General features: G+C 38.1%; 1 protein-coding gene across 10 annotated transcripts in view; it reads left to right on the top strand.

Annotated features, from left to right (window-relative positions):
- Positions 1 to 12,500, top strand: part of LOC124430110 (dachshund homolog 2) — a 224,017-nt gene that overhangs the window by 208,930 nt on the left and 2,587 nt on the right. For 9 of the 10 annotated variants that reach the window (XM_046976236.1, XM_046976237.1, XM_046976228.1 and 6 more), the window contains 3 exons: positions 689 to 835; positions 2,284 to 2,541; positions 11,014 to 11,100. In XM_046976236.1, coding sequence (XP_046832192.1) covers positions 689 to 835; positions 2,284 to 2,541; positions 11,014 to 11,100 — 492 coding nt within the window. The remainder of the gene's footprint in view (positions 1 to 688; positions 836 to 2,283; positions 2,542 to 11,013; positions 11,101 to 12,500) is intronic. The other variant, XM_046976238.1, reaches the window with a different exon arrangement.

Genomic DNA, 12,500 nt, shown 5'->3' with positions numbered 1-12,500 from the left:
TCGTTAAATAATGTAAACGATATAGTGTAGTACGTAACCATTTACAAAACGTAAACATAAACTGAGCGATCTAAATACTACTATTACGCGCAATTCATACGTATTGAAATATACAATAAGATAAAGGTGAACGATGTTTATTAAGACGTTAATATCGATTTTAAACCATTCTCATTTCATTCAGTGAACAAGTCAGTCAGTCAGTCGGTAATACGTATGCCATTTACGAACCGGTCGGTCGCACGCACGGTAGCCAAACTCAGGACAATCAAAGATCTCTTGTGCGAACGCGTTATATTTTGATTTTTCGATCCACACACAGTGCGAAACCCCCTGCTGCAAGTTAGGATACCACCGTGATAATTCTGACGGACTCCGATCACTCCAGGGTTCTGACCACCAACCGAGGAACTTTTACCAACGTACAATACATATATATATCTTAAACGATCTTGACGAATATTCATCGAATATATATATCATATTATAAATGGGGAAAAAGTTAAAGGAGAAAAAAAGGAAAGAAAACAAGCACGCACACGTATACGTACACGTACACATCTATCCACATAGAGAGAGAGAGAGAGAGAGAGGGAGAAAAAAAAAAGAAAAAATAAGAGAGAAGCGAAACGTAAAAACATTAATTTAATCTCATTTCTCTTTCCCCCCTCTATCTTATATTTTTCAGTCGTCTATCAAAAGCGGTTGAAGAAGGAACGAAGAGCGAGAAAGCGATTGCAGGAGCAATTAGATCTGGAGATAAAGAGGCGCACGCAATTGGAGGAGGCACTTAAAGCCACGGGAGCTTCGTCCGAGCAAGTTCGAGCGATCACTGGTAAGTGTATATACATATATGTACATACATGTATACATACATACATACATACATATTGTACATTATACATGTTGTGCATGCACGAATATATAAATATACTACTACCCTTAAGATATCACTTATTCGGGATCTCGCAAGTCTTTTATTTATATTTGATCGTTATCCCAAATGTCTTTAAAATTACTTATTTACTTACTTACTTACTTACTTACTTACTTACTTACTTACTCCGGTGTCCATTATAAACTTTGACCTTATTATTCGATATACACTCGTTCTCGTAAGAGAATACTCGATCGTATTTCTTCTCTCCTTCCTCAACGATCGGATTACCAAGAGAAAGAACAAAACGATTTTCAAGTTGAAAGATAAGAAGTCATCGTCGTCGTCATCATCATCTTCTTCTTCTTCTTCTTCTTCAACAAGAGATAAAGATCCCTCGAGGCTACCTCCTGATCTTGGAACGAATTAATTAATTCGCCAAAGCAAAGTAAACAGACTGACACCCGCTAGAATATGATTCCTTACTTATCCTCTAGTGAGATTCACCTGATCCTTCCTTCCTTTCCTACCATCCTTTCTCCTTCCTTCTCTGTATCATCGTCGTCCTATCGGTTCATTTTCTATCCTTCTCTTTTCTAAGCTTCTCTCTCTCTCTCTCTCTCTCTCTCTCTTCTTCTTCGAGATTCGACCCGCCCACTCTTCGAATCCTCCGGCAAGAGAATTAGCTAGAGAAAGAGAGAAAGAGAGAGAGAGAGAGAGAGAGAAAGAGAATGAGAGAAGGAGAGAGAGAACACGGCACCCTTCTTCCTGTCACTACCAAAACTCAAACGCGAAACCCTTTAAGTGAAATCTCTTATTCCGATATAACATTTCCTGCTCGCTTGCCTGTTTGCCTACCTCCTGCCAAGTGGTTCCTCCTCTGCTTCTCTCGTTGGCACGTTTTCCTTCTCGTCGCCGTTCTCACCGTCATCGTTGTCGTCGTCGTCGTAATCGTCGACGTAGACATCGTAGACGTCGTCTTCGTCTTCGGTACTGTTGATTAATCCTGTCAGATCCAGAGAGTAGCGATACTAATTTCAAATCAAACGGAACGAGACTCCGCATTCTCCATCGAGAAAGAGAAAGAGAGACAAAGAGAGAAAGAGGGAGGTAGAGAGAGAGAGAGAGAGAGAGAAAGTTGGGGTTTATTTTTCAGAACGATTACCACCTTTTTTACTCGTTGAAGACGTTCCCCGTTTCCATAATTTTTAATTTAAACTCGTGTCCATTTGTAAAACAAAAAAAAACAAAAAAGAAAAGACTAGAAAAAAAAATGAAGAATGAAATATCCATAGTCGATCAACTATGATGATAAATCATCCGTTTGATTTATATATATATATATATTTGTATAAATTGTTAAAGTTTATTGTATATATTTTATGTTTGTTTTATTGAATATACAGAAAATGTGACGACGGAAGCTCGTACAAGCTCAGAACCACCGGAAGCCAGTCCAGTACATTCGCAATCTCAGCAACAACCATCCCAACAACAATCCCAACAACAACCCCTTCAGCAACAACAAACAGCGGCGCAACAGTACAGAGAAGCTCAGGTTCCACGTCCGTCGCAACAACCTTCTACGCCGGAGAAGCCAGCATGGGGATACGGCCTGGACCTCATCGGTAGTCAGGCATCGGCCTTTTGGCAAAATTACCAAGGTCAGTTTCTTCAGGATAGTTCGATATAGAAATTTTTACGATATACTTCTCGACAATATTCTTTTAAATCTTATTCTGCTCTAATTAGGAATTTCGATCGTTTAGTACAATCAGACACATTCGTGATAACTCCATCAAATATAGTCTATATAATTATTTAGAAATATTAGAATTCTGATTAGGAAAATATATATATATATATATGTGTGTGTGTGTGTATCCATGTAATATTTAACAAAAAAAAATCTTTCGTCTATTCTAATCGTCTAATTTTGAGACAATTGAATTCTCCTTTGCGAAATGAAAGAATAGAGTAAAAAAGAAAGAAAAAAAAAGAAGAAAGAAAAAGGAACAAGAAGTCTCATTAAAATATCCCATATAAATAATTTACATCATGATCGTTTATTCGTGATGATAGGAATCGACCAGTTGCGAGAACTCTTTCCCCTTGAAAAGTATAGGGACCATGAGGAGAATGGGAGAAAGAGGGCAAGGATCCGTAGCAGACCGCTAATTCGGATAATCGCGTTCTCGTATTAGAATCCACTCAATTTTTCTGATCTTCCGGACGAGTGGCCTCGATCCTCGTTTCCAGGATACACACGTAGGTACTACTACAGTAACAGAGGGATGGATAGGTAGGTAGGTGTACGAAGGAAAAGAGAAAAATCGTGAATAGAAGGAGTGATGGGAGGGAAATAGGGAGGAGGGCGGGGGGTGGGATATGGTAGGATGGGGGAAACTGGAGGTCGAGAAAAGTGTGTGTCGTGTGGTATCGGCCAAAGTAAATTATTCGAAAGATCTCGAGCGAGAGCAATCACGCCAGAGGCAATAACAACCCCGACGTACACGAGGAGAGAAAGAGATAGAGAGAGAGAGACAGATATAGATAGATAGAAGACTGTATATGTATGATGAGAGAGAGAGAGAGAGTTAGGTCTGACGAGGAAACACGAGGTATTTGAATCGAGTCTCGGCAGCATCCACCCGGGCATCATGATGCGGAATCCATTTGCAATAAACAACAGAGATTTAGGCGGGGTAGAATAGGGGTAGGAGGGACCAAACAAAGAGAGAGAGAGAGAAAGCGTAACGTCGTCGTCGTCGTCATCGTCGTCTGAGAGGTGGGTACTTACACCACCCGAAGGGACCTCAGAGCCGTCGTGTCTTCGAGTCCATGCATTCTATACCAGCAGTGATCCTCATATTTCTCTGGAGAAACTCTTCTACGGACATGTACTCTTGTCCCTTTTGAAATTTTCAATTCGTTTCGTACGATCTCGTGGTAGTTGTGTTAAAAAAAAAAAAAAAAAAAAAAAAGAAAAGAAAAGAAAAGAAAAGAAGAGAAAAGAAAGAACAACAAACGAAATTATTTACGAGAAAAAACTTTCGCTCAGTTTTCTCCCCTTAATGATTTTCCAACATTAATTATTTTAAATCTATAATAATAAGGAGAATACTTTGAAACTAATGGATTATAATGGATTACTTCGACGAGTAATCTTTGATGATTGCAAAGTTGAAAATCGAATCTAATGATACTATCGTTTTTGTTAATATCGATCAAATGGATTTATTACGTAAAAATGATATATTCGAAAATATTGATATATATATATATATATATATATATATATATATACATTTAAATTTTATATAGTTTAAAACGTGTTCAGGTGAGCGCCACTGAACGTAATGCAGAGTTTATGCACATCTCCTCGTAAGTAAGGAAGGAGCCGTAATTTCCCCGGCGGCCACCGTGGCTCACTGTGGCGTTACCTGTATATTCCCTCCTCCTCTTTCTCCTCCTCCTCCACCTCCTCCTCTACTACAACCACCACCATCACCACCTCCTCCTCGTCATTCTCCTCCTTCTTCTTCCACTCGCGTTTCCTTGGCCTCCCTTAAACCGCTCCCACCCATTCGCTCCCGTTCGCTTCCACCTCCTTTTCCTCCTCATCCTCCTCATCTGTATTCCCTCCCTCTCTATATTCCCTCTCGCTTACACACGTATCATTCCTTCGCAACATCTCCACGACGGAGCACTCCAGTACACTTTAATATTCAGACTATATGCAATAATTTCATGGCAACCATAATCTTTCCTCCTTCTACTCGAAACTCCGAAGAGTCTCATAATATAATACCCATTGCGAATCGTATTCCATAAACACGTCTCGTTAATTTTAATATTTTAAATGATATATACATATATAACATACATACATACATACATACATACATACATACATATATATATATGTATATATCTTAATATTTTAATTGGAACACTTGTATTCTCTTTACTTCGAAATGTTTTTAAATATATCCTTTCATCCTCCCACCAACCCCTCTTGCATCGGAAAAAAAGAAATAAAGGAAACAAAAAAAAAAGGAAAGAGAAAAAGAACGTTTGTTTGTTCGAAGGAAAAAAGAAAAGGAGGGAAGAAAAAAGGAGAAAGAAAAAACAAGATTAGAAGAGATAAGAGCATCGTAGAAAACGAAATCACATACAACGTACTCGCACGAAAGACAATAACCTTGCGAGAGTGATAAAGCGTGACAGGTGTATGTATGTATATGTATATATATATGAGCGATATAAAGGTCGAAGAAAGGCAAAGCGGAGGAAGCAGAGGGTGAATGAAAGAGAGAGAGAGAGAGAGAGAGAGAGATAGAGTGAAAGAGAGAATGTTGAAAGCATCCCTCGTTGCTCGAATATATCCACAAGACACGACGTGGTTTTCCGGGGAATGAACTACGACAAGAGAAATCGAGAGAAAGAGAGAAAAAAGAGTGAGAAATAAAAAGAGAGAGAGAGAGAGAGAGAGACTGAGTGGACGAGTGAGAAGGAAGGGTGCTTCTATTTATACGCCGTGGTAGTTTTTCGCGGGGTCGTGCGTAGGTGCCGTCCGAAATATTAGGGGTTGCCATCCCCGCATGACGATTACGAGCTCCGATTTTGTCGAGCCATCTCACTTTCTTTTTTCTCTCTCTCTTTCTCTCTTACATACACACACACATACACATATACAAACAAATACACTCATACTCGTCTCTTTCTCTTAACAGGGCTCACGCAATTTTCACCGTCGAATTACATTTCCTCCACCTCTTCCTCCTCCTCCTCCTCCTCCTCCTCCTCCTCCTCCTCTTTCTCCTCTTCTTCTTCTTCCTTCCAACTCTCCTCTTTCAATGTACGAAGCCAATCTCGTTGGCTCGATCTCGTAGACGCTCGAATGGAAAAATGTTCACTTTTTATTATTCCAGTGAATGACGAGGTTCGGACGAACGACGATTCTCGATGTACAATACGAGGAAGAGAAAAAGGATGAAAGAAAAATGAGAAAGAGAAACAATACGAAAGAGAATTCGGTCAAACTCGAAATTCCAAGGAGGTGTAATGTTTTATGAAAAATATTTGTATTTTCTCGTATTTGCATACTTTTCTTTTTCTTCCTTTTTTCTTCATCTTTCAAGAACTGTGAAATAGCGAGAAAAAGAGAAAGAGAGAGAGAGAGAGAGAGAGAGAGAGAAAGAATTAAATTGATTAAAAATGCGAATCTTTCCACTATGAGTACCAAATCGAACCAATGAGAGATTTTAAATTGTAAGAAAGAACCATGGAAAAATTGAGATACCTTGAAGAATGATTCACGTGAAAAAGAAAGAAAGATATAAAGATAGAGAGATAGATAAATGAAGAGAAAAAGAGAGGCAGAAAGAGAGAGAGGGAGAGAGAGAAAGTGAGAAAAAGCTAGAAAGAGAGACTTCGTAATCTTTGAGGAGATACGATGCTCGAAAAAGCCTTGTCGTTCTCGCTTGCTTGAGCTCGATTCGACTCACGGAAAAGAGTACCTCGTTATCGTCGAAGGATGAAACGAAATTCCCACCCTCTAAAGAGTCTTGCGAGTCGCACTCGCATGAGAAAGAGAGAGAGAGAGAGAGAGAAAAAAAGAGCGAGTAAGAACGACGAGAGTTTAAAAAGCGCAAAAGGTTCTGGGGTCGAAGGGAGATGAGTGTTCGTTCTCCGACGCCCGCGGAAATTTGAAATTATAAGACTCTCGATTCGGAAAAAGAGGGATGAAGAACTTGTAAAGCTCTTCTCTCTCTCTCTCTCTTTCTCTCTCTCTCCTTCACTCTCTTTACTTCTCTTTAATCATTGCAATTCATATCATAAAACGCTTTGGCAGATCTTACAAAATAAAATAACAAAAAAAAATAAAAAGTAACAGAAGAAAACAGTAACAATCATTTTCATTTTTGTATGATTGTTCATTGAAAAATAATAACGCCGCGTACACACTCGTGATAAGCATTTTTTTCTTTTTTTTATATCTTTCAAGAGTTCTTTTTCTTTCCTTTTTTTTTTTCTTTTACATTTCTTACGTTCCCTGATTCATATAATTTCACGCTCGGTTTGTATCTCGAGCATAAGTCGTCCTCTCTCTCTTTCTTTCTTTCTCTTTATCCCTATATCGTTCACCAACGTCGCACACTATCGTTCCGTTTTACATAAAGATCAGAGAATTAAGAACGCGCGGGGCTACACGAAATCAACCCTCCAAGTTTAACACGCGCGTGCACCCTTCCTCTCGATACTTCCACTCTTTTTCTTCTTCTTCTTTTTCTTTCTCTTCTTTCCTTTTTTTCTTTTCTTTTATCTTTTCTCTTTTTTCTTCCCCTTACTCCTCGCGTGTACTTCGAGCAAAAAGTGAGAGGGAACTTTCTCTCTCTCTATCTCTCTCTTTCTGTCTAGTTAGGATCGTCTCCTCTTCTTTTCTCTTCTCTTCTCTTCTCTTCTCTTCCTCTTCAGTCCTCGAGTATCCGTATCTTCTTCTCGTCTCGACTACTTAAGTTGCTTAAATTTCGTCGTTTCACGCGCCGACCAAAATTCTCGAGTGCACTTGAGTATGATCTTCAATGGAACATTCACTGTGAGAAAACGAACGCTCTCGAAGAAGAGAGAGAATAAGAGAGAGAGAGAGAGATAGAAATAAAAAGGAGATAAACGAATAAAGATTAACGATATATATAGAATATAATATATATATATAATGACATGATAGGGGAAAAATTCGACAACGACCGAAACCCCCTCGAATCGACGAATTTCATCAAATGCAATTGTATTTAATCGAGTTAGTAAACAAAAAGAAAATTTCCAATAAATTATCATTGTAACATCTTTAGCAAAGACCGTTTGAATCGTCCCCTTGAACCATGACGATTCCAATTTCAAGGCATTTCGACAAAACGTTAGCGCTCGATACTGTACTCAAAAGCTTCGGGAGGGTGGAGGGATGGTGATGGTGTTGGGGGACACAGAATCCAAGTAAAAAGTAGTCGGACGACGTTGGACAATGGCGACACGATACGACGAGATACAATGGCAGAATTTTTCCAGACTTTAGAAGATAAAGAAGAAGAAGAAGAAGAAGGAAAAGAAGAAGGAGAAGAAGAAGAAAGAGAATGAGAATGAGAATAAGAAGAAGAAAAAAGATGGGCTACTTGCGAAAGGGAGCCGAAGGAGAGAGAGAGAGAGAGAGAAAGAGAGAAAGAGATAGTATCTTTCCTCTTTTTCTTTCATCTCTGCAATCATTCTTTTATTTTTCTTCTGTCCTTCTCCTCCTCCCTCGCCACTACCACCTCCTCTTGTTCCTTCTTCTCCTCTTTCGTCGTTTTCGTTCTCGACCAAGCAAAGTCGGCCTTCTCCGAACGCATTGTGTCGAAGTTAATTACGTGAGGATAAACGCAGAGTCATATACCTCTCTTTCTCTCTTTCTGCCTCTCTCTCCTTTTTAACGGATCCACACCTCCTCATCCTCCGGAACGCCAACCCCAAAAAATCGACGCAGCCACAATACCGAAAGCGTTTAGATTCGAGGGAACCGGCCTCTGGCCTGAAATTGTTTTCATTGTCCATACGATTTGTCAAGGTTTATATATATATATATATATATATATATACGTGCATACATACACGTATATATATGTCACAGAGGGACAATGTATGCGTTGGTATATGCCGACCGAAACTCAAACGTTAAACGAGATGGCTACGTACTTTTTATTTTTTTCTCTCTTTTAATTTTTTTTTTTTATTTTTTCTTTTTCTTTTTCATTCTTTTTTTTTTTATCAACTTCGGTGATATGTCACGCTGTCCAAAAGAATACAGCGATCAATCGATGAGTTCGCGGATCTATCTATCTATCTATCTTTCTTTCTTTCTTTCTTTCTTTCTTTCATTCATTCTTTCATTCTTTCTTTCTGACTTTCTCCCTCTCTCTCTCTCTCTCTCTCTCCCTCTCACACATTCTCTTTCTATCTCACTCCGCGCTTTTTCACTCGATCCCTTTTCAAGTAACCCTTTCATAGGGCTGACGTTCGAAAAGGATACGTATACGTGTTCAGGGAAAGTTACGCAGTCCTTTTCGGTTTCTTAAACGTTCGACAATGAAAGACAGGACAGACGAAATTACCGTGAACGTTTTGTTGGTTGGGAAGTTTCAAAGGATTAGTTCATTGTTAGGATCAACATTCTTTCGTTAGTCTCATCTTTATATATCTATACATATATGTATACATAAAACGTTTATACGTGTATATAACTTATACATAAAGTCTGTATTGTTCAACATAAAAAATAATTATTATTAATTAATCAATACATATATATATATATATATATATATATATATATATATATATATAAATTACTATAAATTCGTAAATTTCTTTAAATACGTAATCCATAAATCGTATATTCATTTTCTCTCCTTTACTTTTCTATGTTCTCACCCTTCGTATAGAGGCTATATCTTGAGCAGTTAAATTGTCATTTGGATATCAAAGGGACGAAAACGCCCCGCGCGCGGATAAGGGCGCGAGAGGTAGGTAATTTGGCTCTCAGTGAAACGCAAACATCCATGGTGTCCCATGGAATATAACAACGTCCCTGACGAACGCACGAATTCACACCCACGTAGTACGAAACAGCCCTCAGCTATTGTTGCACAAAGCATAATGGAATCTCGGTCCCGTCGTTTCTAGTCCCACCTTCGCACGTCTCTTGTACGAACGCGAGAGAGAAAGTGAGAGAGAGAGAGAGAGAGAGAGAGAGAATCGGTTACTCTTCTCTCACCTAGGGTGTACCAGTTAAGCGAGGCTTAATGGCCTAGCAATTGGATTTTACCATTGCTCTTTGCCTAAGGAGACGCCATTTCACGCTTAGAGATTTGATCTTATCCCTCGTTCCTTCCTTCTCTTTCTCTCTCTCTCTCTATCTCTCTATCTATTTATCTAGCTATCTATCAATCTCTAATCTCTTTATCTCTCTCTCTCTCTTTCTCATCTATTTACTATCTTGTATATTTTAGAATATTTTTTATAATTAATTATACTCATTCGAAAATGATCATCGATCAAATTGATCGATATTCTCGTATGACATTATTCTTACTTGTGAATACTTGTTAAATATGTGAAGAAAAGGGAAATGAATGAAAAAGAAAAAAAATGAAGAATAAAACAAACAAACCAAAAAATAGAATAGAAGGTGCAACGATGAAGGTCTTTACGTTCGGTTAGGTCAACTTAGGTCGAGAAAATAAAAGAGCAGTCAGTCAGTGGTGCAAAGCTCGGTCGGCGGTTAATTCGGCGCGATATCATTAAAGAGACATTTTCCAGTTTTCACCCTAATCCAAGCGGAATTCATTGAACAAATCCTCGCTTCCCCTTTCATGGCCGCCTTACTACGTTATATATTCTACGGTCCCCCTTTTCTCACACCGGCAAGCGTCTCGTTGCTTTTCCACTAATTACTCTTCCGCTTCGTCCTTGGTGAACGCTCGGCACGATGTTTCCGTTTCATGCCTCGACAAAAACGAACCCCTCCCCTCCCCTAAAAAGAGCAACTGAGATATAATGTATATTATTCGCTCGTGGATAATTCAAAAACGACGCGGTGGTTTTCTTTTTTTTTTCTTTTTTTTTTTTTTAATAGAAATGATCCTGACAAGACAAGGCAAATCGAATTACACACGTATAAGAACATCGACGATTCTTTCGTTCTCTTCCTTCTTTTGTTATTTTTTAGAGTGGAAAAACGAAAAAAAAAAAAAAAGAGAGAAAAACACAAATGCGAGCAAACGTACAAAGAAAGAAACGCGAAGGGAGAAGAAAATGAAATTGAGTCGTTAAAAATGCTTCTTCGATATATCCATAGATTGGGAATTATTAAAAGCGGCGTATGATTAGGTGAGGCGGCGAGGATGGATTGAGGGAGGGGGGAGGTAAAAAAAGAAAAAAAAAAAAAGAACGATAATCTCTCGTCGATACATTCGATACTTTTACTATCGCGAATATCGCTACGTCGTTTCGAAAACAAAAAGAGGAAAAGAAAAAAAAAACAAAAAACAAGTAGAAAAAACCAACGGCCTGTGTCAATTGTATATCTTTTCTTGTCGCAGAATCGCTGGTGCAGGAACTCGAGCTGGAGAGAAAATCGCGGCAGCATCAGGTGGCCGAGAGGGACCAAGTTAAGTCTCCTCTTCAAGGTGCGTTAAAGCAAAGTTACAAGACATTCGGATAGTGTTAATTCAATTCAAAAGTCCAAGTGATTTTGCTTTTTTTAAAAGTACCATCGATGATTGATCTTCTCTTATTCGTAACATTCGCTCTATTAAAAGATTAATAATTAAAATATATATCATTGGCCAATTAAAGAAAAAAGAATCACGAGCATTCGGTCATATTACCGATGATTGGTTGTATCATTTTAATATGCATAAACATATATGCATTTCTCTCGTTCGTTGGTTGATCGAGTGAGAATTTAAAAGAAAAAAAAAAAAGAAAAAAAGAAGAAGAAAGAAAATAAGCAAACAAAAAAATAAAACAAGAAAAAAAAGAAAGAAAGAAAGAAAGAAAAGGAAATCCCTGAAGAGGAGGCAGACGCTTCTTAATCCACCGTTATGTTAGAAAATTATTATGACAATGAAAACGTGAATAATTATTGAACAATAAAACGCGTTCGATATTTTGCGAGGACGAAAATGAAATAAGAAAAAGAATATTATTATATCGTTCCTAGTCTCGGCTCGTCGGTGCGCGAAACAAGAAGGAGTTTCTTGTCATCCGGAATAAAGTTTCGATCTTTAATTAGAAACTAGAAGAAGGGTAGAATGTGAGAGTGAGAGACAGAGAGAGAGAGAGAGAGAGAGAGAGAGAGATCGTCTCTCCACGACTCGATTTCTTGCTGCGGCGTCAGCGGCATACGCTGGCAAATTCGAAACTTGGCCTCGCTTCGTCGAAACTTGTTCAAAGTAAGTTAAGTGATCCGACAAAAACTATACATATAGGTATATATATTATATATATATATTATATATATATATTATATATATATATATATATATATATATATATAAATGTATATGTATTATACATTCTTGAATGTACCTTCTTCGAAGTTGTGAGTGCGCGTGCGCACACGTCTTGTGACGTAGCACGTAAATAATCGTTTTTCCTTTCGACCTTCTTCTGCTTCTTCTTCTTCTTCTTCTTCTTCTTCTTCTTCTTCTTCTTTAGTCCTTCCAGATCCGATTTTCAACATCAGCCCTTTTCAAGGAACACGCCTTTAATTGGTCCCACGAATCTTCGTAAAATTGAAATTCTTTCCGCTCCGGAAGAAGTTACTTTTTCAACCTTTGATTTCATACCCAAGCCGACGGTATCGTGATTCGACGATAATCAGAATGAATTTGTAAAAGGTTTTGTGAAGGACGTATTTGTTGTTGTATCTTAATTAACGCGGTTTAATTATTATTCGAGAATTCTTATTTTATTTAGTTACGATTAATATTACACGCAAATAAATTATTTCATTCTTATTTTTCTACAAAGAGAAAAGAACAGAAAAGAAAAGTATGTTAAAAGAAGTGCAGTCAAGAAAAAT

This window comes from Vespa crabro, chromosome 17 (assembly GCF_910589235.1).
Source record: "Vespa crabro chromosome 17, iyVesCrab1.2, whole genome shotgun sequence".
Taxonomy (NCBI): Eukaryota; Metazoa; Arthropoda; class Insecta; order Hymenoptera; family Vespidae; genus Vespa; species Vespa crabro.
This window is presented reverse-complemented; position numbering and strand designations above follow the sequence as displayed.